The 22,588-nt window shown below is 38.6% G+C and overlaps 1 protein-coding gene across 4 annotated transcripts in view; it reads right to left on the bottom strand.

Annotated features, from left to right (window-relative positions):
- LOC150074890 (uncharacterized) overlaps positions 1 to 22,588 on the bottom strand; it is a 618,385-nt gene that overhangs the window by 293,753 nt on the left and 302,044 nt on the right. For all 4 annotated transcript variants that reach the window (XM_090389408.1, XM_090389412.1, XM_090389409.1 and 1 more), the window contains one exon: positions 21,188 to 21,293. In XM_090389408.1, coding sequence (XP_090245534.1) covers positions 21,188 to 21,293 — 106 coding nt within the window. The remainder of the gene's footprint in view (positions 1 to 21,187; positions 21,294 to 22,588) is intronic.

Genomic DNA, 22,588 nt, shown 5'->3' with positions numbered 1-22,588 from the left:
GGCAATGAGATTAGCAAGCGGATTGCTGTTATGAAGACAGGCTCAACTTCTGCAAATTCCAGCATCTGGAGACTAGGAACCTGCGAGGTGATCTGACTGATGTGTATAAGGCTTTGAATGCTTTGAGCAAGCTCAATGCTGATGGGATTCTTCCTCTTGCTCAGATTCCGTATCTGAGTGGGCATAAATTCAAATTAAGGAAAGACGGTTGTAGAAGAGATGTGCAGAAATTTGCCTTTAGTCAACGGGTCATTGATAGTTGGATCAAACTGCCATCTGTCGTTGTGGAAGTTGACAGCTTAAATAAATTTAAGGCTGAACTATATAAACTTTTAGAGTGAATGTATGGGTGAAACTGGAAGGGTTTTTTTTTTTTTTTTTTTGGCTGAGGCTAAATGAGTTTGCTTTCTTGCATCATATGCCTCTACTAATGCTAATAAGCACATTACAAATACTGCTTCCTCTGCATCTAAAAAAACGGGGTTTTCTCTTTCGCTTTTGGCATTACTTTTCTTCCATACAGTTTTTGACTCTGTACAAATCAGAAATCTGCCCTAAGATGGTACACATTGTTCCCACGTCTGGGTTGGTGCCCCTAAAAACCTCCTTCAGGTTCCAGATTTCATTCAAAAGAGGGCAGTTACGTTAATCGATGACTAATCATCTCTAACAGTCTCTCCACTCTCTGTCACATAGATGGTCTATTTCTGTGCATGCCTTTTCTATAGATACTTCCATGGGCATTATTCTTCTGAATTGGCTTCTATAATTGGCACTCTCACGAAGCAGTCCAAAAATTTCAAACTCAAAGAACCAATTTTTCCTCTTCCTCATTTATTCACTCAGCTTCTTTCATATGTATTTCCTGAAAATTACAATCTACAGAAGTTCGAGTCTAATGTCAACAAATATCTTCTTTCATCTTCTCACCCTTCAACCCATGCATGGTACTAAGTACTACAGGTTCTTATACCTATCATGTGGTTGTCATAAAAAAAAAATTTTTTTTTAAATAACAAAAATAAAAATAAAAAAAACTTGTAAACACTAGAAGAAAAGGGATGAATTACATTAGTCTGCTAGATATGAAAGTATAACTGTGGATAATTCTACTCAAGTTGCTGACAAACAGAATATATATTTTGTAAGGGCGAGTTACTACTAGGGATAAGGGGATGGTTGAGTGTAAGCAGACAGAGTGGTAATCAATGGACATTGCTCTTAGTGGACTAAATTTATAAGGATTTCAGTGGGTTCAGTGTTAGGCCCAATGATGTTTTCTATATTTATCAATGATATTGATGAAGGTATGTCAGGCTTAATGTCTAAGTTTACAGATAATACAAAAGTTGGCAGGTTTGTTAATGACAGTAACAACAACATACTGCTGCAACAGGATCAAGATAAACAAGGCAGATGAGCTGAGAAATGGCAATTGAAGTTTGACATTGACAAATGCAAAGTACTGCATATGGGTAGCAGTAACCCAAAAGTAATGTACTGACTGTATGGTACTACACTTAGGGTAGTGGAGAATGAAAAAGAACTGGGGTTAATCGTGCAGTCAGTCGAAGTTTTCAGATCAGTGCAGACAGGCTGCCAGACTAGCTCATAGGGTCTTGTCAATAATATACAGGAACTTTGCTAGCAGAGATAAGGAGGTGATTATCCCTTTGTATAAGGCAATGGCCACAGTTTGATTACTGCATATATCTGGAGGACTCATTTTAGGAAGGATGTAGAGCTGAAAGAATGAGTACAGTACAGAGAAGGGCAATGAGATTGGTGAGTAGAACAAAAGGGTGCTCTTACCAAGAAAAGCTTAAGTTCAGCAAATTGTGGAATCTGGAGACTAGGCACCTGCAAGGAGATCTGATAGGATTCTTCCACTTGCTCAAATTATGCACTTGAGGGAGCATAAATTCAAATTGAGGAGAGACAACTGCAGAACTGTTGTGCGGAAATTTTCCTTTAGCCAGCAAGTAGTTGACTGCTGGACCAACTTCCATCTGTCCTTGTGGAAGTTGATAGCTTATATATATTCAAGGAAGAACACTAGACAAACTTTTAGAGCATATGGATAGGGAAGTTTTTTTTTTGGCTGATGCTGTATAAGCTTGCTTTCTTGCATCATATGCTACCACTAATTCTAAAAAGTAAATGCTTCAGCATGACGTAATAAACACTATCTGGGCCTGCGGCACTATTCGAGGAACTATTTAATGTTGTTTTAAGTTCTATTGATGTTGATTTTTTTTTTTTTTTTGATTTGGTAGTTGTTGGCGCATCGGCTTCTGTGGCCATATTGCACCTCCCAAAGTTTTTGCAGTACTTTGATCCAAGCCCGAGGCGGGAATCGAACCCACGACCTTTGGGTTGCCGGGCAGGTAGTTTACCCACTTGGCTAGCCCGGTCGGCCATTCTATTGATATAAAGGGTTGGTTATATGGGAATGAACTAGGGCTTACAATACCAAGATTCCGGGATCCCGAATACCGGTCATTTTTTTTCCAGTATTCAAATCCCGGTATTGATACAAAACTACCAGTTTTTCGGTACTAATTTAAAAAATTATTATCCACGATTTATTCACATAAAGGTTATAAAACCGACAACAATAAATCATTAATACTGCTGAATTTGCAAATGAGGGATTGTTATACACAGTACAAAAGCAACGGAAACCTGAAAATGTCATGAAACTGTAAGACAAAATCTTACAAATATATTTCTCTTAGTAAGTATAGTGTGTGTGGAAGTAAAGCACTTAAGGAATAAAGAAAACATCATTACGGAAATATTTCCATTAGTGGCAGTAGGCCTGGTAGTGCAATTAAGGAATATGGTGAACAATGGTATGGCAGGTGGAGAAGAATTAGAATTAAAAGCTTCTGAACAATTGTTTAATCCCTCTATTACACTGCTACTTGAAGATGCGACACAGTGCATTTTGGGAAAGGGTGTTAGTATGGAGCAGCTCAAAGGTATTGTGAACAGGTAATCTTGAGGTAAAAGATGAAAGCATTTTGTTGTGTGGGAAAAATATTCTGTTTTTCCCACCAAAGGAAGAATAGAGAGTTTAAATAATAACAATGTGATTGGGTCAGGTTTAAATTAGATAGGGGGAGATATGTAAATGCGTGCAAACCCCTCTGGGGTTTGCATATAAAAAAGTAGTACAGGGGGCGACTGTAACACAATTCGATAAATAAATAAATGAGAAGGAAATAAATAAATAAGGTGCTTGCACCAAAAGAGGGGTTTGTGGTTGTTGTTCGAGGGGTTGCAGACTTCCAGTGGTAGTTCTGAGTTCAGTTCGGGTCCAGCTATATAGTGAAGAGTTCTGCTGGGCAGATTCCTGTGCTAGAAGTTAATCCGGAAGTTGAGTAACAAGTCAGTCAGATAGTGCCCTGGCTTCTACTACTGCTGTGGTAATTTCCTTCAGTATTAACAAAGAACTGTTCTCGAAATCCCAAAATAAGACAGTACTGGAAGAGCTATACAGCAGAGATGCAGAGTTCAACTAAGAAGACATCGCCGCACTCCGTGGAAGGAACCCGCACAAAGGAATCTCACTGTGAAAGAGAAGGAAGGTAAGTCCTCTGAACTGTGTTGTTTTGGAAATGCTACTTAGATAAAGTGGAAGATTATTTTACCTTAAGGTTTAAGTTGAAGAAACACGAGAAATAAGGAAATGTTTAGTATTGAGTTGGTTTATTGGTTGAAGTTGTAAAGAAAATTGATATTGCTAAATTAAGAGAGATTAGATGGAATTGTTGCATTAAGTTAACGATTTATGGATTGCTGTTGTGAAGAGAAGTGATAGTTGTGATTAAGAGAAATATGAGGAAGTGATTAAGATTGAATCAGTTTAGTGTTTGAAGCTGTAGGTAGGTAGGTAGGTAGAGAGAGTTGAGATTGTTAATTGAGAGAAATTTTATGGAAATGATAGCATGTATTCACAGATTAAATGAGAAAAATGAATAGATTAGATGTAAATGAACACCAGTTATGTATTGTAAGCAGATTTGTATGATAAATGTGACTTTTGTTTTATATCTGTGCCATTGCTCTTGAGAAACTGACAGCTCACATATAATATATATATAATATAAAAATCGATGAGTCAAAACATTATGACCAGCGAGTCGTTATGCAAATCGAAGCAACTGCAGGTGAACTATGGCGCATGCGCAGGTCAGGATACAGTATAAAAAAACATCTGATACTGAGCTGCATTAATCAGTACTCTTGTTCTTCGGATGGGAAAGGCAGCAGACCTAAGCGAGTTTGACAAAAGCCAAATTGTAATTGCCAAACGACTGAGTCAAAGCATATCAGAAACTGCACAGCTAGTGTGGTGCTCACGGTCAGCCGTGGTTAATACCTACCGAAAGTGGTCCGAGAAGGGGAACCCACGAACCACCGGTGTTGGACAACCACAGCTCATTGATGCTCGAGGTGAGCAAAGCCTCGCCCGGATGGTACATGGCAACAGAAGGGTAACTGTGGCGCAACATGCCGGTAATTAGAATGCTAGTGACGGGAGTAATGTGTCACAACACAGTACATCGAACCTTGTGGAAAATGAGGCTGCGTAGCCGCAGGCTGCTCCACGTGACAATGCTAACCATGGTTCACCAGCGACAGCGCCTACAATAGGCACGCAAGCATCGAAACTGTACCCTGAGTGATTGAAAAAGGTGGTCAGGTCCGACGAATCACATTTCCTGTTGCACCATGTGGACGGCCGGGTACGTGTGAGTAGTTTACCTGTGGAAGTGATGTCGCCTGGATGCACCATGGGATGAAAACAAGCCAGTATCAGCGGTGTCATGCTTTGGACGATGTTCTGCTGGGATACCCTGGGTCCAGTCAGCCATGTGCCGGGCACTCTGATGTCTACTACTTACCTAAACATCATTGCTGACCAGGTACACCCTTTCGTGGCAATGGTCTACCCCTCAGGCGGTACCATCTTTCAGCAGGATAATGCGGCATGCCACACCGCCCGGATTGTTCAAGACTGATTCGCGGAACATGAGGAAGTCTTCCAGGTATCGTCCTGGCTTCCAAATTCCCCAGACGTCGATCCCATCGAGCATCTATGGTTTGTGTTGGAACAGCAACTCTGACCTGCAGTGTTCTCAACCACGGACCTTACAGGAGTTAAAGGATCTGCTGATTACGTGTTGGTACCAGATATCAGGCCTCCGTAGCCGGGTGGGCAGGAGTGGGAGTGCAGTAGCACACGCTCTTTGAGTAGACCGGGGTTCAAGCCCCTGACTGCTGAATACAGTCGATCTGCCAACCCACACTGGACCAGCGCAGCAGATTATGATCCATTTCCCTCAGCATGAATTGTTGAGGAGGCTTCCATCCTGCAGTGGGTTGATAATGGCTGCACTTTACTTTACTTTAACTTTTACCACAAGACACATTTAGAAATCTTGTAGCGCCCATGCCTTGCCGGGTACAAGCTGTTTTGGATAATGTTTTGTGGGGGGGGGGGGAGATATCTCTCAGGTCCTGGAAATTCTAATTTTTTTTTAACACAGTCAAGTAGCTTGTGGGGCTTAGTGCTTGAGGGAAACTGCTGTACGAAAATCATAACAATGGCCACTGACGGGCAAAATTAAGGTACAGGGAAATAAAAATTAATAAATAATAACCCCCCCACACACACAACTTAGATTTGATGTCCTCACCAAACTTAACCATCAGTCCCTTTCTTTCATTAATAAGGATATAGTGCCATAAAAAGTCAAAAAGGAAATATTTTTTATTTTTGATAAAAAGGAAATAAGATTTTTTGAAGATGAGCGAATAAGGATGGGGAGGAGTTAAACTGCAACTCGTCTTCAACTACTTCAGTACAAACACCAACCAGTACAGAATCCAAAAGGACATTTTCTGCTGCTAATTAAATATGTACCAAAATTAAATTCAGTTTAAACGATAACACTATTGAGTTTCATAAGTGCTCACTTTATGTGTGGATGCTTATTTTTTTGTTTTTAGAATAACTGTATGTTTAGAATATTTATTATTGTAATAAAAGATTGATTAAAACCCAAATTCAAATAATTACTTGTTTTTTCCTTACTTTATTGCACCTAATTGTCATAAAAATTTATTGTGAAAAATGTTTTTTTTTTTGGAATACCGGTATCCCGGTTTCATAAATTAAAAATACTGAAATACCGGTATTGTGAGCCCTAGAGTGAACAGTACATGAAGAAGTTGATTTCATACCTTTCTGCACCTGCTTTGATGTTCTGAAAGGAAGACTCATAGGAAGCAGAAGAACAGATTGTAGAGAACGATTCTGCTAGTGTATTATCAACTTTCTCAGAAGTAGACACTTCTTTCCCTTTCCAGTGAAATACTGGAGATGACAGATGAAGAAATTTGCCATTTAGCACCTGTATTCATTTCCTGATGACCGGTGTATCAGTCTTTGGTAATGGTTGAGGCAAAAGCAATCCACAAATCACGTTTTGTTTTCCATTAAATTTGTCTTGCTTTAGCTTCAAGTCTTTTTTAAGCAATGGGGTTACTAGTGTTAGGATACTTGCGGAAATTATTCCAAGTGGTTTTTCTCCTGTTTGTCATTAAAGCAGACAGTATTCTGCCAGTGATTTTGGTGTGTGCGACATGTCTTGGATTTTGGAATGGAGGCATTAGCCACAGTCAGAATATGATTGTTTATCTAAGTAGTTCACCACCAATAGGTTGTTTTTGAACATAAAATCTGTCTAGAAGCAGCAGGTTGTCAAGTTCTGAATGGGGAAGTGGTAGAGATGATGGAATATAAATGGAAACAACAGTAACTGAAGTACCAACAGCAATACGAGCTGCCACAGCTTCCAGAATGATTCTTAACTGGATCGGCTTGGACAGTATGTTAGAATTAACAAGAACAGGTACTCCTTCATTGGCAGGAAACTCTGAGCTCCTATCTCATCTGTATGTCATATAATTTGAATTTTGGCAAAACTTGAGACGACAAGAACTTTCCTTGTAAGCATGGAATTCAATTGTGTGAGTAAAACCCTCAAGTCATCAGAATGACTGCTGCCTCTACAGTCCCATTGTATGACGTAATGTATTATTTAGGTTTAGCTGAGGATGATTCATCTGACTGCTTTATTGTATGCTAGGCATTTTTTCCGGTCTTTTTTTGGGGAATAAGGGGCATCTGGTATCCATAGTTTTGTTGGCATGAAGTTCTAGAATGGGTTTCTTAGAATCAGTGTACATCCACTTCAATACTGTTGGTGGGCGATTCAGTTTTCTTACAGTCTTTAGTAGTTTTCAATTTTTCAGTGTCATGCAAGACCACCGCAGTATCAGTTGGGATACTAATTGGACTGTTAGTGGCTTTGCTGATTTTAGTTTTAGAAGTATCTTTTCCAGTGGTTGATAAAGCTGTTTTAACCCAGTTAGCTAGAGAGGTGTTGGGCGGTATTGACACACATTTGCTCTGCAGTTGATAGATAGCTTCAGGTGCGAGATGTATGGGATCGACTAGTCGTGGTCAACACAATTTGTCTGCATGCCTCAGGATATGTGGTTTTATGTTCTACTTTGTATTTTCCTTTGTTTTCCACATTTCATATGATTTAGAAAATGTAGGGTGGCTTGCTTTGCAGTTGGGGCAAATGGGAGTTGAGACTGCTTGTGTATGATCCTTTGATCCACAAATAGGCCAGATGGAATCACCTCTGCATGCCTGAGAATGGCCATATTTCTGGCATTTAAAACAACAAAGAAGTTTTTGAATGTAAGAGCAGATTCAGCAGTTTAAATAGCCAGCTTTTACTGGGAAAGGCAAATTAGGGGTGCTCAAAGTTAAAATGATGGATTGAGTTGGAATCATATTTCCATCTTTTTTTAGTCATTATTCGTTTCACACTGATTACCTTTTAAGTGCTAAGTTCCTGAGCTAATTCCTACTCAGACACTATGAGTAGGTCTCATTCTGTGATAACACCTTTCAGTGAATTTAAGGTTTTGTGGGATACTGGCAGACCACCAAATGTTGTTGTCTTTAAAATCCAGTGGGAATGTTTGGAGGTGGTCGTTTCAACCAGGAGGTCTCAATATTGTAGTTGCTTCACCTATTGTGAGTGTAGTACCTGGGTACTACACTCACAATAGGGGAAAATGAAAAAGACCTAGTGGAATTGTGCAGTCACATATGAAATTCTCTGAGCTGTGCAGACGTGCTACCAGGATAGCTCATGGAGTTCTGTCAATGATATACAGAAACTTCGCTAACAAGGATAAGGAGGTCATTATCCCCATGTACAAGGGCATGATTAGGCTGCAGCTCGAGTACTGTATACAGGTCTGGAGGCCTCACTTCAGGATGTAGATCTGCTGGAACGGGTGCACAGAAGAGCAATCAGATTGATGAAGGGAACAAAACAGATATGGGGGGAGAGTAAATTCAAATTGAGAAAGAATGGTTGCAGGATAGATGTGCAGAAGTTTTCCTTCAGCCAGCAGGTGGTTGATTGTTGGAACAGGCTTACATCTGTTGTTGAGGGAGTGGATGGTTTGAATAAATTCAAGGAAGAACTAGACAAATTCTTGGAGGTAATAGATGAGCGAAGTGTGTATGTATTTTTATTTTATTTATTTATTTATTTTTCTTGGCTGATGCTATATAAGTTTGCTTTCTTGCATCATTTGCCACTGCTACTACTATTAATGGCGGCATTTGCATAAAGTTAAGATAAATCTTCCATGACTTACTGTAGTTACACTCTGATCGTAAGGCTTTCTTTGCAACCAGTTCATTTAAGACAACCTCACATAGCTAATCAAATTAGCAAGACATGATCTCCCTTTAACAAATTCATGCTGTAATTATGGATTATGTTCACCAATTGACACCTGTTTGCTTATTTTAATAAGTATGCTGATGAGGTATTTAAAAGGAGATAATAGATTATGCTCTGATAGTAGTGGTCCGCCTCCTCATGGCAGGGACAGAAACTCACCTAATTGAGATAAGTGAAAGGAATTTGATGCTGGATCTTCCTTGGGTAAGGCTAAGTGGCTTTATATGCTTTGAATTTAAATTCAGTGTTGTGTTGTGTTAATGAATTAACATAAAATACCTTAAAACCAAAATGTTAGGAATGCGTGAAGCTCTAAGACACCATGGATGGACTCCGGTCCAGGGAATGGTATAGGGTAAATGCAACCTTAAATGAATGTAAGCACCTTATGATTTAAGGTAGAAAGTGTATAGTGGTGGGTGAGCTATGTTTGTACAGTAATACCCCGACTTACGCGAACTCGGAGTTACGTGGTTCTTGATTTTTTCGTTTGGCAACGCTGCCGCCCACTATCTTCAAGGTCGTTTTTCATATGTTATCGATATACGGTGCGACGGCGGAGAATGAGAGCGAAAGATGAACAAAATTCAACTTTGCTGCTTTTATGTTTTTATATCAGTGAAGGGGAAACACATTTCACCATAATAACGTAAAAACCAACACAATTCCAGCTATCGGTATAATCGCAAATGCAATTAGATCGAGTTTATAACAGATTTCACTAGCAGAAACGCAACTGGATTTTTATTGTTTTATGGTAGTAACCCCTAGAAATGTGAGGTGTTAATAGTGTATCTCTGCCTTTATGGTGTTGTTTATTCAGTTGCTACATGCGCGCAGCTTTGTTTATGCGTATCAAGGGTGCCTCCTCGTTTTGTAATTGTGCTTTATTCCCTAATGCTTTATTCCCTAAAAATGAGTAAAATACTTAATTAAAAGGTGTGAAAAGGAAGCGTCCTGGTGAAGACACTGCAGATTCAGAGAGAAAAAGAAAAGCAATTATCGATAAACAGAGGCGGACTGGGTCAAAAATTCTTACCCGGGAAAATTTATAGTGGCCTCATACTATGGTTTATGGCCAAAATCACACAGGCCCACCGGGGTTTCCCCGGTAAGGCTTATGGCCAGTCCGCCTCTGTCGATAGAGAAAAAATATGAAATTGTGAAACGCTTTGAGCGAAATGAAAGACCTGTGATATTGCACGTGCTACAGGCCTAAATGAAGCAACGGCGAAAAGCACATGACAATTGCAAACTTGACAGGTTGAAAATTGAAAAGGGCTCAATTGTAAAGGGCTTAAAAATTTTAGAAAACATAGATTCCAACGAAGAACGCGTTATAGCTACAAAGCAAGGAATAAAAAAATTATTAGCTTGCTACGAAGAAATTCTGCGTGAAAAAAAGAAGGCGCTGTGTCGTCAGACGAATTTGTTAGATTTTATGAAGCCATCGACATCGAAATAACTTTTTAACGTAAGTCATTTGTTTTTTTAATACATATTTTGTATTAATATGTATAAAGAACTGCAATTTTATTAATATTTTTTTTTCTAAACTAGTGTTTTTGTTAGTCCTTGGTCTCAATTAAGCAAAATTTATATGTATTTATATGCAAAGTTGTACCCCGACTTACGCGAATTCGACTTACGCGATTTTCGTCGGACCCACCTATCGCGTAACTTCGGGGTATTACTGTATTCATGTTTGTGTATGCATGTGACCACAAGTTGATACGAGGGTTAAAAAACAAGTCAAATATAATACATAATATATGAGTAAGATGAAAATTTAATAAAAACATTTTTATTATTTTGAGTTTGAATAATCTATCAATTATTTTAAAAATTGCAACATTTATGGTCTGAGTTGGGTCCCTCTGGGCACCTCCCACACATCTTGTTGGAACTGCTTACAGCCCGCTCCTATTGTGAGGCCATAAGCAAGATAAAGTGCAATAAGCAGGATGAAGTGGATAACTACAAGTTTGTAGTCATTCAGTTCATCTTTTGAGCTGCCCTTTGTCTACTTCTGAATCTAAGGAAGCTTTCATTAGGATGGCTAAAGGATTAACTAACTCTTTTGCAGTTTCTTTTAATATAATTTAATAGATTCCACTGGACCTAGGTGCATTATTCACTTTTAGCTGTGTCAATTTCTCTTCCAGCTTACTTTCTATTATTATAAAATCATTTAACTCCCAAATAAAGATATTAGATAAACTTCTACTCACTCCATCTCTAAAACTCCATGTGTAAAGGTAAATAAAATATAGTTATTTAGTTTATCAATAAAGGATCAACAATTATACCATTCATATCTAGTGAATCAATATCATTCATCCCTTTCTTTCAATTATTAAACATACTAAGAATTTTGCCACTTTTCTTTACACTCTTAGCCAAAGACCTTCTTAATCTGCCTTAGCCTACCTAACTCCCTGAGCAACTAAACTCTTTTGCAGTGTTTCTTTAAACACTAGGTACTTATTGCAGGGCTCTATCTCCCCACCAACAATTTATAATCATCCCATATATTTTTATTCTCTGCTATTAAGCTCATCTCACATCCAATTTGGTCTAAATCTTCAACAATATCTCTTAGTTGTTATAATATGCTTAGTAGCTCCTAAGACTACCTCTCTAAATACTTCCCATTTAGTTTTTAGATTTTTTAACATCAGTTGGTCCCACTGAAAAGAGTAAGCCCATTATAATCACCCCTGCAAAAACAAAACCCCATCCCTTCCCTTTACCCTTGACAGTAGTTATTTCTTTAAATAAATCCCAAATCAATATGTTATACAAATTACTAACACCTAAGGTTCCTTTACTTGTAGATTCTGATTCATGAAAGGTTTTAAAATAGAAGCCCATTATTTTTCTTGGTGTCTTATCACTACTGATAAGCAGACCGAAAATGTTGCTTTCTCTTATCCCCTTCAGCCTGAGCAATAATTAGACAATGGTTTGCTTCTTACAACTAAAACTGGTTTTATCATTGTTTTGCTTAGGTTCCATCTTAATATTTTAATAACTGTATGATTTCCAAGTAACAGTCATTTTTATTATAGGATTCCCTTTTGTAAAATATATGATCTTTAAAATGAAATTTGTGAGTTACAATATTACACTGTTCTTTTAAAAAGGTTTGATTTTCACACATCCCAATGGAATCCAAAGCATTTAACTATCCACCATAAAGTGCTTTCAGTGCATTCATGTTCCATATTTTCATTCATGTTTTCTGAAAATTTTCTTCTTTATCACATAAAATTTGATTTTTTTTAAAGTGTATAATCCATTGACTACTGATGCACACATTGCACACATACATTTATATATAAATAGGAACTCCCTGACTTATGTAAGGGTTGCGTTTCACAGAATGCTATGTAAGTCGGAATTTCCCCTATGCTTGTGCAGCACACTCGCAACTAGGCTCAATGAATTGATTGAATCAAAAAAGAAATGTTCGACAAACATGTGAATAGAATTATTTATTGTATTTATTCAATTTTTTATCTCATGTGCAGGAAAATTACAAAAGCATGCAATTTAAAAAAATTTCAAAATTATAAAATTACAAAAAAAGAGCGGAGACAGGCATAACGTCAGTAAGTTTTACCTCTTGAGCATCACTGCCAGAATCGACGTCTTCAACCGATAAGTATGCTGCTGCGGAGATTTAGAAGGGGTCAACCGGGAAACCTTACAAAAGAACATATCAATGGATGACTGGATGGTGGAATTTTTCGTTTTATCGTAGATTTCTTTGTGGCAAGCACGCATATCATTCACCCCTCTGTTAACTTGTAGAATCATTCACTGTCAGGATCCATCTTTTCAAACCTCGCCATTGCCATCTCTCTGGTAATGAAGCATCTCGGCTCCTCATTTGGTTCATCTTGAGCTTCGTCAGCAATTTCTTCTTTCACTATCGCAGCCTGCAAGTGAATAAGTTCTTCGTTAGATAATTCCTTCTCTTCTTCCTCTATTAACTCCTCCATGTCTCTGGCATCAATCTCTAACTGAAGTAGCTCTACAACTTTTACAATCTTATCTGTAACCTCTTCATATGATTCGTCTCATTCAAATCCTTCATAGCCTTTTACATGCCATGGGCATATATTCTTCCACGAGGCATTTAAATAACTTTTAGTAATTTCCACCCAGCCCTTATTAATGTTTAAGATGGTGTGGTAAATACTGTAAATTTTCCAAAAGTCTCTTTAGCATTAGCATTAGTAGAGGCATTTGATGCAAGAAAGCAAGCTTATGCAGCATCAGCCAAAAAAAAAATAAATAAATAAATAAATAAATAAAAAATAACCATTTCCACTTCACCCCTCTGTTCGTTCGAAATACCTGTCCAGCTGAGCCTTTAACTTATTTAGGCTATCAACTTCCACGACAAGGGATGGAAGTCTATTCCACCAACCAACCACCCGCTGGCTAAAGGCAAATTTCCTCACATCTATCCTACATCTGTCCTTTCTCAATTTGAATTTATGCCCTCTCAGGTGATTATTCTGAGCAAGAGGAAGAATCCCATCAGCATTGAGTATGCTCAAACCATTCAAGGCTTTATACACCTCTATCAGATCACCTCGCCGGTGCCTAGTCTCCAGACACTGTAATTTGCAAAACTTAAGCCTTTCTTTGTAAGAGCACCCCTTTGTTCCATTCACTAATCTTGTTGCCCTTCTCTATACTCGTTCCAGCATCTCTACATCCTTCTTGAAATGAGGCCTCAGGACCTGTATACAGTACTCTAGGTGTGGTCTGACCACTGCCTTATACAATGGAATAATCACCTCCTTATCCCTGCTAGAAAAATTCCTATATATCATCGACAATACACCACGAGCTACTCTTGCAGACTGCCTACACTGCTCAGAAAACTTCATATCTGCCTGCACAATTACCCCCAGGTCCTTTTCGTTCTCTACCACTGTCAGTGTAGTACCACAGAGTTGATACATCACTCTGGGGTTGCTGTTTCCCATATGTAGTACTTTACATTTGTCAATGTTAAACTTCATTTGCCACCTCTCAGCCCATCTGCTCAACCTTTCCAGATCCTGTTGCAGTAGCATAGTGTCAGTAGTGTCCTTGACAACCCTGCCAACCTTCGTATCATCTGCAAACTTGGTCATTAAGCTTGATATACCATCATCAATATCATTTATAAATACAGAAAACAATAATGAACCCAATACTGAACCCTGAGGGATTCCACTAATAACATTAGTGGAATCCCTCACTTCCCCTTAACAAAACCATGCTGTGTCTGAGCTATAACTGAAGTCTTGTCTAGATGATCCTGCAGTGCTTCTTTAACCAGTGCCTCCATTAATTTTCCAGGAACAGAAGTTAAACTAACAGGTCTATAATTACTTGTGTCGCCCTTTGATCCTCCTTTGTGAATTGGGGTCACATTTGCACATCTCCAGTCCATGGGTACTTCCCCTGAGTCCAAGGAAGCTCTCATAATTATGGCTAAGGGTTTGCTTACTTCCTTTGCTGCCTCCTTTAATATAACTGGATAGATCCCATCCAACCCAGGTGCCTTTCTTGTATTTATCTTCAACAATTTCTCCTCCACTTTACTCTCAGTTATTACAAGATTCTCTAGCTTACTGCCGGAGTTGAATACACATCTAGCATTCCCCTCGCTGAATAACTCCTCATGTGTGAATGTCGATGCAAAATATTCATTCAGTTTGTTAGCTACCTGAGCAGGATCATCAACAGCTGACCCATCGATATCAAGTGGACCAATCTGATTCATACCCTTCCTTCTAGAGTTTACATAAGTAAAGAACTCTTTGCTCTTTTTCTTTGCATCGCTTGCCAAAGATTTCTTGTAATCTGCCTTCGCCTGCCTAACCTCCTTTGTAACTTGGTTAGAGATCAACTTGTATCTATCATAGGCTTCTGTGTCACGTGTTAATTTGTATGTATCCCATGCATTTTTCTTCTCTGCCATATGTCTCATTAGTTCATCTGACATCCACTTAGGCCTAAACCTTGAACAATATTTCTTAGTTGGTATGTAAAGCCTAGTAGCTTCCAAGATAAGTTCTTTGAATGCTTCCCATTTTGAATTTGCTGTTGGTAACATCATCAGTTGATCCCACTGTATAAAATTTAAATACTGTCTCAGTCCATCGTAGTCGCCTTTACGAAAGCAATACCCCTAATGGTAGTTACCTCTTTGAGTAAATTCCACTTCAGCACACTGTGATCACTGCCACCTAGTGGTTCATTTACCTGCAGATTCTTAATGCATGAAAAATCACTACTGATAATCAAATCAAGAGTATTACTCCCTCTAGTTGCCACCCGAACATGCTGATGTAGAAAACAATCATCCAATAAATCCACAAAAGCCTTGCTAGTGTGTGAGTGACCAGCCCCCAATTTCAAGTCAATATCTGGGAAATTAAAATCCCCCATTATAAGACTCTCTGATTTACTGGCCCACTATTTCCCCGTACAGTTTCTTATTATACTCATCAGAGTCATTAGGTCTATAACCCACTCCTACTCTCAATTTTGATCTCCCAATGCTTATGTCATGCCAAACTGACTCAACACTGCACTGTCCAGCAATGTCGACTGGCTTCACTTTCTTGGATTTTATGTGTTTCTTAACTAATAGCATAACTCCTCCTCCCTTTCTATCCATCCTTCCTGTACACATTGTACTCCCCAAATTCCAGTTCTGCATTCCTTATATCTGTGTGACACCACGTTTCTGAAATCCCCACAATATCTGCCTTTGATGTTTTGAGCAATACCTCCAATTCATCAAATTTATTTACTAAACTCCTAGCATTGGTGTACACGCAAGTATACATGCACCTGTTCTTTTTCTTAGCTACCCTAACACAACCTATGTGTTTATTTGTACCCCAATGATTCCCAGCAGTCTCTGAAATATCCTGCATCTTATTTTCCAGGCTGCGGCTCATTCCAATAGAAGCAGTGCAAGAATCACTTTCACCTCTGCCAGTGGCTACTGTTAATCTATTAGTCCTTGTATCCCCCCAATCTAGCAGTTTTCCGACCCACCTAACACTGCCTCGATAGCATCAGCAAACATTCTTGCACCCTTTCTATTTAAGTGTATCCCATCCCTGTAGAAGCAGTCTCTCCTGTTAACAAGTACAGACCAGGCTGAAAAAAATTCTACCCCTTGAGCCTTGCACAATCCTTCCAGGGCCAAATTGATCGACAGGGCTCTCATCATATACTCCCTCCTATAGTGTCTGGGCAGAATTGCAGACACTTTCAAATTCAACCCTAATTCACGGCTTTTTTTCAACAGTGACCTGTACTTGTTAAGTAATTCCGCCGGTCTCCTACTCTTAATATCATTAGTGCCAACGTGTACAACTATATCACCTTTTGTGCCCTTAAAAGATGATATCCGCTCTACGTCATCAACCTTTGCCCCTGGCAGACATACCCTGGTCCTGTTCCACCTATCCTTTTTACAAAGCATGCTTCCTGTTTCCCTGACAATAGAGTCACCAACAACTAGTAGTTCCTTTGGCACCAACGCATTCTGCCTTGGGGGCTTCCGCTGTGTTGCGTGATGACCAAGTGCAAGCTCTGGCATTGGTGTGGGCAGCTGAGAGCTTGATGGGCCCCTCACTTTTAATTCTTCGAGGGCATCCACCCTGTCCTTCAAGCTCTCATATAGGCCCATAAGAATGCTGAGTTGTCGCCTGATTTCCTTACACTCCTTGCATCGCGCACACACAAAGACATCCCCCATGGCAGTATCATGTCCCGTACCTGACTGCTCCAGAAACATCAAGCAAGTAGTGCATTTTAATAGGCTGTGATTCAGAGGGCAACTACCCCCCTCAGTTCTCCCCTGAGCCACAGCACTCCCATTTGTTTGAGCCTTTTGCTTTGCTGCTCTGGTCAGAGTCATGATTTCGATTTAATTTCAATAAAATTTCAATTTTAGTACAAAATTAAAAACTCTAAACTTATATCTCAACACAGTTATAACGCTATATTTAGGTTTCAGTATCAAGTGTTATCTACGAAATCCCTTTATATAACTTCCGTATCAAGTTAAGTATTAATTATTTATTTTTTACTAATTATTTATGTTACGTAACCCAAATCATTATATGAATAGTGAAAAGTACAATTTAATTGACAATGAAGTTCAACATGATTAATTATCTGATTAATTTACAATATTATGTACTATACTATACTATATTAAGCTTGTGCTATCTAGTTCGAGATATTTTGTATCGCGTTACAATGGTGACTATTTACGAACGGTAAACACGTGGATTTGATACCCTTTCCGATACTAAGTAATACCTACAAAATCTCTATCTAAGTATCGTAAATAAGAATATAAAACTACTCCAGAAAATAAGTTAATATGCCAATTTAAGTTAATAAAACAGAAAATTTTTCTGTTTTTCTTAATGTAAAATTTTTCTAATCAACTGCAGACAATGCCTGAGCAATTGTTGTGCGTAAATAGTATGTTTTTAAATTCAAAATAATACCCCAATCCATAGGTTGGATGAGAGAAGTCGTGTTTGGCGGTAGAAATATGACTCTCACGTTCGAATTTAAATCACCTAGACGCATAGGATGTTCAGGAGCATTATCTAATAGAAGCAAAATCTTGAAAGAAACTTCGTTCTCTTTACAAAATTTTTCAAACTCGGGAATGAAGCAGCATTTAAATCAATCCTCAAAGAGAGATGTTGTTATCCTTGCTCTCTGGTTCGATCAGAAATGCACAGGTAGGGTGGCTTTATTGACGACCTTAAATGCACAAGGATTTCCAGAATGGTACACAAGCAGTGGTTTTAATCTGTAATCTCCTGCTGCATTAATCCCAAGCAAGAATGTGGCACTATTTTTTGACGCCTGGAAACCTGGCATTGTATTTTCCTCTTTGGCAATGTATGTATAGAGCAGTCTCGTCAATGTTAAAAATTTCCTGCGTTGAATAGCTGCCTTCATCAATAATTTTTTACAAGACATCACAAAATTTCTCTGCAGCTGCAGAATCATCACTGGCGACTTTACCATTAGCATAGGCACATGATGCAAGAAAGCAAGCTTCTATAGCATCAGCCAAAAAAAAAAAAAAAAACCCCTTCCATTTCACTGATCCATTCATTCCAAATGTTTGTCTAGTTCTGCCTTGAATTTATTTAAGCTATCAACTTCCACAACAACAGATGAAAGTCTGTTCCAGCAATCAACTACCCGCTGGCTAAAGGCAAACTTCCGCACATCTATTTTACAACTGTCTTTCCTCAGTTTGAATCTATGCCCCCTCAGGTTTGTAAACCGAGCAAGAGGAAGAATCCCCTCAGCATTAAACCTGCTCAATCCATTCAAGGCCTTATACACCTCAATCAGATCACCTGGCAGGTGCCTAGTCTCCAGAAGCTGCAATTTGCAGAACTTAAGACTTTTTTCATAAGTGCACCCCTTTGTTCCCTTCACCAGCCTTGTTGCCCAGCGCCTCCGTAGCCAGGTGGGAAGGAGCAGCAGTGTGTAACACACACACTTCTTGATTAGACCGGGGTTCGAGCCCACGACCACCAAAATACAGAGGATGCGGGAAGGTCAGGAAATGACCACCGCATATCCCCAGAGCAATATGGCCTTAGTTGCTAATGCTCCTAAAAACCAAAATAACAACAACCTTGTTGCCCTTCGCTGTACTCGTACCAGCAACTCTACATCTCGTTCCAACAATTCCTAAATTGAGGCTTCCAGGCCTGTACGCACTACTTAAGGTGTGGCTGACCACTGCTTTATACAAGGAGATAATCACCTCCTTATTCCTGCTTGCAATTTCCTTGTATATCATTGACAAGACCCCATGACCTACTCTGGCAGCCTGTCTGCACTGCTCAAAAAACTTCATATCTGACTACACAATTATCTCAAGGTTTCTTTCATTCTCCACTACCCTGAGTGTAACACAACCCAGTTGGTACATTTCTCTGGGGTTACTGCTACCCATATGCAGTACTTTGCATTTGTCAATATTAAACTTCAGTTGCCACTTCTCAGCCCATCTGTCCAACTTTTCCAGATCCTATTGCAGCAGCATACTGTCATTACCGTTATTAACAACCCTGCCAACCTTTGTATCATCTGCAAACTTTGACATTAAGCTTGATATCCTTCATCAATATCTTTGATAAATATATAAAACAACAATGGGCCCAACACCAAACCATGAGGGACATCACTAATAACATCAGTTCACATAGTGCAGTACCCATTGACCACCTTCTCCCACTGTCTTCTTCTGTCTTCTCCCACTCAACCATCCTTTTATCCATTGTAGCAACTTGCCCTTAATGCCATACTGCTCCAATTTTTACAGTAGTCTTCCATGTGCAACAAGGCGCCTCCGTAGCCAGGTGGGAAGGAGCAGCAGTGCGTAGCACACGCTTCTTGATTAGACCAGGGTTCGAGTCCGTCACCACCAAATACGGAGGAAGCGGAAAGGTCAGGGAATGACCACCGCATATCCCGGAGCAATATGGCCTTAGTTGCTAATGCTCCTAAAAACCAAACAACAACAACCATGTTCAACAATATCAAAAGCTATCCTGAAATCCAAGTATACGATATCAAAATTATTTTTTGCATCCAGTTCCTTTGTGACCACATCATAGTATCCAATCAAATTGGTCAGACAAGACTTCCCCTTGACAAACCCATGCTGTATCTGAATTACTGCTGCAAATCTTGTCTAAATGATCCTGCAATGCTTCTTTAACCAGTGACTCCATTATTTTCCCTGGAACAGAAGTCAAACTAACAGGTCTGTAATTACTTCTGTCACCCTTTGATCCCCCCACTCCCTTTGTGACTTCACCGCATACTTTAATGTTTTGGAAACTAGCACGATGATTGAACCTATTAAACCACACGTTGTCTGCCACAAACTTGGCTTGAGGTTCGTCGTACTTATCCTTAATACCTTCATAAATACTTGTTGCTTTTGCTTGAATGGTCATTAGACTCAGGGGAACTCGCTTCAGAATCTGATTTTCCATCCATATTATTAACAGCCGTTCTATCTTCGATATAGCAAATGAAAGCTGTTTTGTGATCAATGTTGATCTTAAGTGTGTTGATCCTTTGACATGTTCTTTTATACAGACACTGTCCTTTAAAATACTATTCACTGTTGAAGCAGTGAGACCTAATTCCCATGCAATGGATGACAAACTTTGTCCTGCTTCGTACTTCTTAAATCATTTTCATCTTCATTTCTAAATCAATTTTGTTTCATTTCCTGGCACTGCCAGCATTTGCACTTTCTGTTGGTCCCTTTCCCTTCACAATTGTAATAAGTAAATAGGAATGAAGAGAAGATTCTTATCGGTATTATCACAAATGCAGTAAGATTGAGTTTACTACCCATTTATAACAGGTTGCCTAACAGAAGAGCACAATAAACCGGAAAGTGCAAACTGTTTTTATTGTTTTATGGTAGTGACCTCAAGAAACATGCTTTAGAAAAATATGACAAAGGCGTTTAAAAATTGATTCTTATAACGGGAACATATGATAACGATAAAAGGTAGTGCAATTTCCATTATAAATATGACTTTTTAGAGAGATAAATAGCTTAGTACTATAGAGAAATTTTCAATTTCAGAGGACTTGGAATGAATTACAAAAGAAAAAAAAAAAGTGTTATGGGTTCACATTACGATATCTCCATTTATTCCTACGGAATGCAAAATACATTTCCATAATTTTTTTAAGTTTGCACCAGCCGGCAAAAACTTACATAAAGTCGAATTTCCGTAAGTCGAGGAGTTCCTGTACATATAGATTTATACTACCATTTATCAAAATCATCACCCTGACTTTTGGGGTGCTGAATTCAGGTGTTAAATTCAGTAAAATATTCAGTCTGCTACTCCAACTAATGTGAAGATTCTTTCAAATAATTTTTTACATCATATTAAGAGACTTCCTTTTTTATTGCCTTGCTTTAAAAGTATTTAACTAATTACATGACATGTTTTATTTGACCATACAAAACTGTTTTTCGGCCTTGACTAAAAAACAAAACTGATCCTAATATAACTGCGAGTGGTCAGTTACTTGTGCATTTGCTCCACCTTGGTGATCACGATGCTACTACCCATATCTTATTATTATTTTTTTCTTTTTTCAAGGCAAAAAGAAAAAAGAAAAAAGGCCTTGTTGCTTGAATCAAGTTAACTCTAAAAAACCAAAAATTTTTAAATGACTGATACTGCATGTTGTTCTTTGATAAATAAAAAAATACTTACTATTTTCTGTATTTCTATCCTGAACCAGAAGCTGATACACTGTTTCTGGAACCTCAGATAACCGATAATACCAACGTACATTCACCATTAATGTTCCTTTCTTGCTCTAGGAGTGGGGGGGGGGAAGAAAAAAAAAACATGATTATTAAAAATTATAATCTCTCACACACACATACATATAATACATTTATTAAAATCATTTTAAGGATGTGGATGAAATAAACACACAACACTATTTTCCTCAGATAAAAATAAAATTTAAGTATTACAGTATTTTTTTAAATCTAATTAGATGGCTCATAAAGCATATCATATGTTGAGGCAATGAAACAAAGTAAAAAATAAATGCAAATATTTATAAACATACAGAATAGGAATGTTGTTAAACCTTGAGAAACAGGTGCTGTTTTAATACAAAACTAGTACAATTCTCATGGAATAAAAGCAGCCCACAGACAGGCTACCTAATACTGATTACTTTCAGAACATCAAAAGAACAAAACTAAAGAATTAATGTCAAAGTCTAAAATTCACTTATGCATAGTCACTGGAGCCAGGAAACAAGACTAATATTATCATCACCTGAGTGATGTAGCAACTTACACCACCTTAAAAAATAATAAATTTACATCTCTGGTTAGAAAAAATTTAACACAAACTCTGCCTGCATCAAAAACTTTCAAAGAGGCATTATTATTCTAGAGAGCGAACATACTCTTATCTGTGTCGGTATTAAGATACATATCACTTCCAGGGCCAGCCACAAGCATGTTCAACCAGTTCTGTCAAACAGGGCCCTGCACTCAAATGGTCTAAATAATATCATCTGCATACAAAGGGTACTAGGAAAGTTTTGCAATACAGCTTTGTTTATTTAATTTTTTCAAAGTAATTTCCTCTACATTCAATACACCTCTCCATCCTCCAAAACCAATCTTTAAACCAGTTCTGCCAAGTTTCACTAGGGAGTAAAGCACACTCGTCCCAAGCCCGTAGAAGGTCCTCATCACTGGAAAACCGCCTCCCTTTTAGCTTCATTTTCACATGCGGGAACAGTGCAAAGTCGCAGGGAGCAAGGTCTGGCCTGTAGGGAGGGTGCTCGAGAAGTTTCAGTCCTGTCGTGGTCAAATATTCGGTGCAGGCTTTGGCGCGGTGAGCTGGAGCATTATCGCGATGGAGGTACCAGGTGTCCATTCTTGACTTTGGCCGCAGGTTCTTCATAGATCCAATGACTTTAGGCAGGCATTGTTCAGTATACCACTTAGCTGTGACTGTCTTCTGCGTGTCCAAAACGACACGTTCCACAATTCCACTCGATTTGAAAAATACAGCTATCATTTTCTTCTTTACAGATCGGAATTTTCTGACAATTACGGGTGTGTCGTCATCATCAAAGACCCA

The sequence above is a fragment of the Mastigoproctus giganteus genome, unplaced genomic scaffold (genome assembly GCF_048544385.1).
Source record: "Mastigoproctus giganteus isolate SK-2022 unplaced genomic scaffold, ASM4854438v1 scaffold_16, whole genome shotgun sequence".
Taxonomy (NCBI): domain Eukaryota; kingdom Metazoa; phylum Arthropoda; class Arachnida; order Uropygi; family Thelyphonidae; genus Mastigoproctus; species Mastigoproctus giganteus.
The sequence above is the reverse complement of the archived record's forward strand: the minus strand, read 5'-3'. Positions and strand labels throughout refer to the sequence as shown.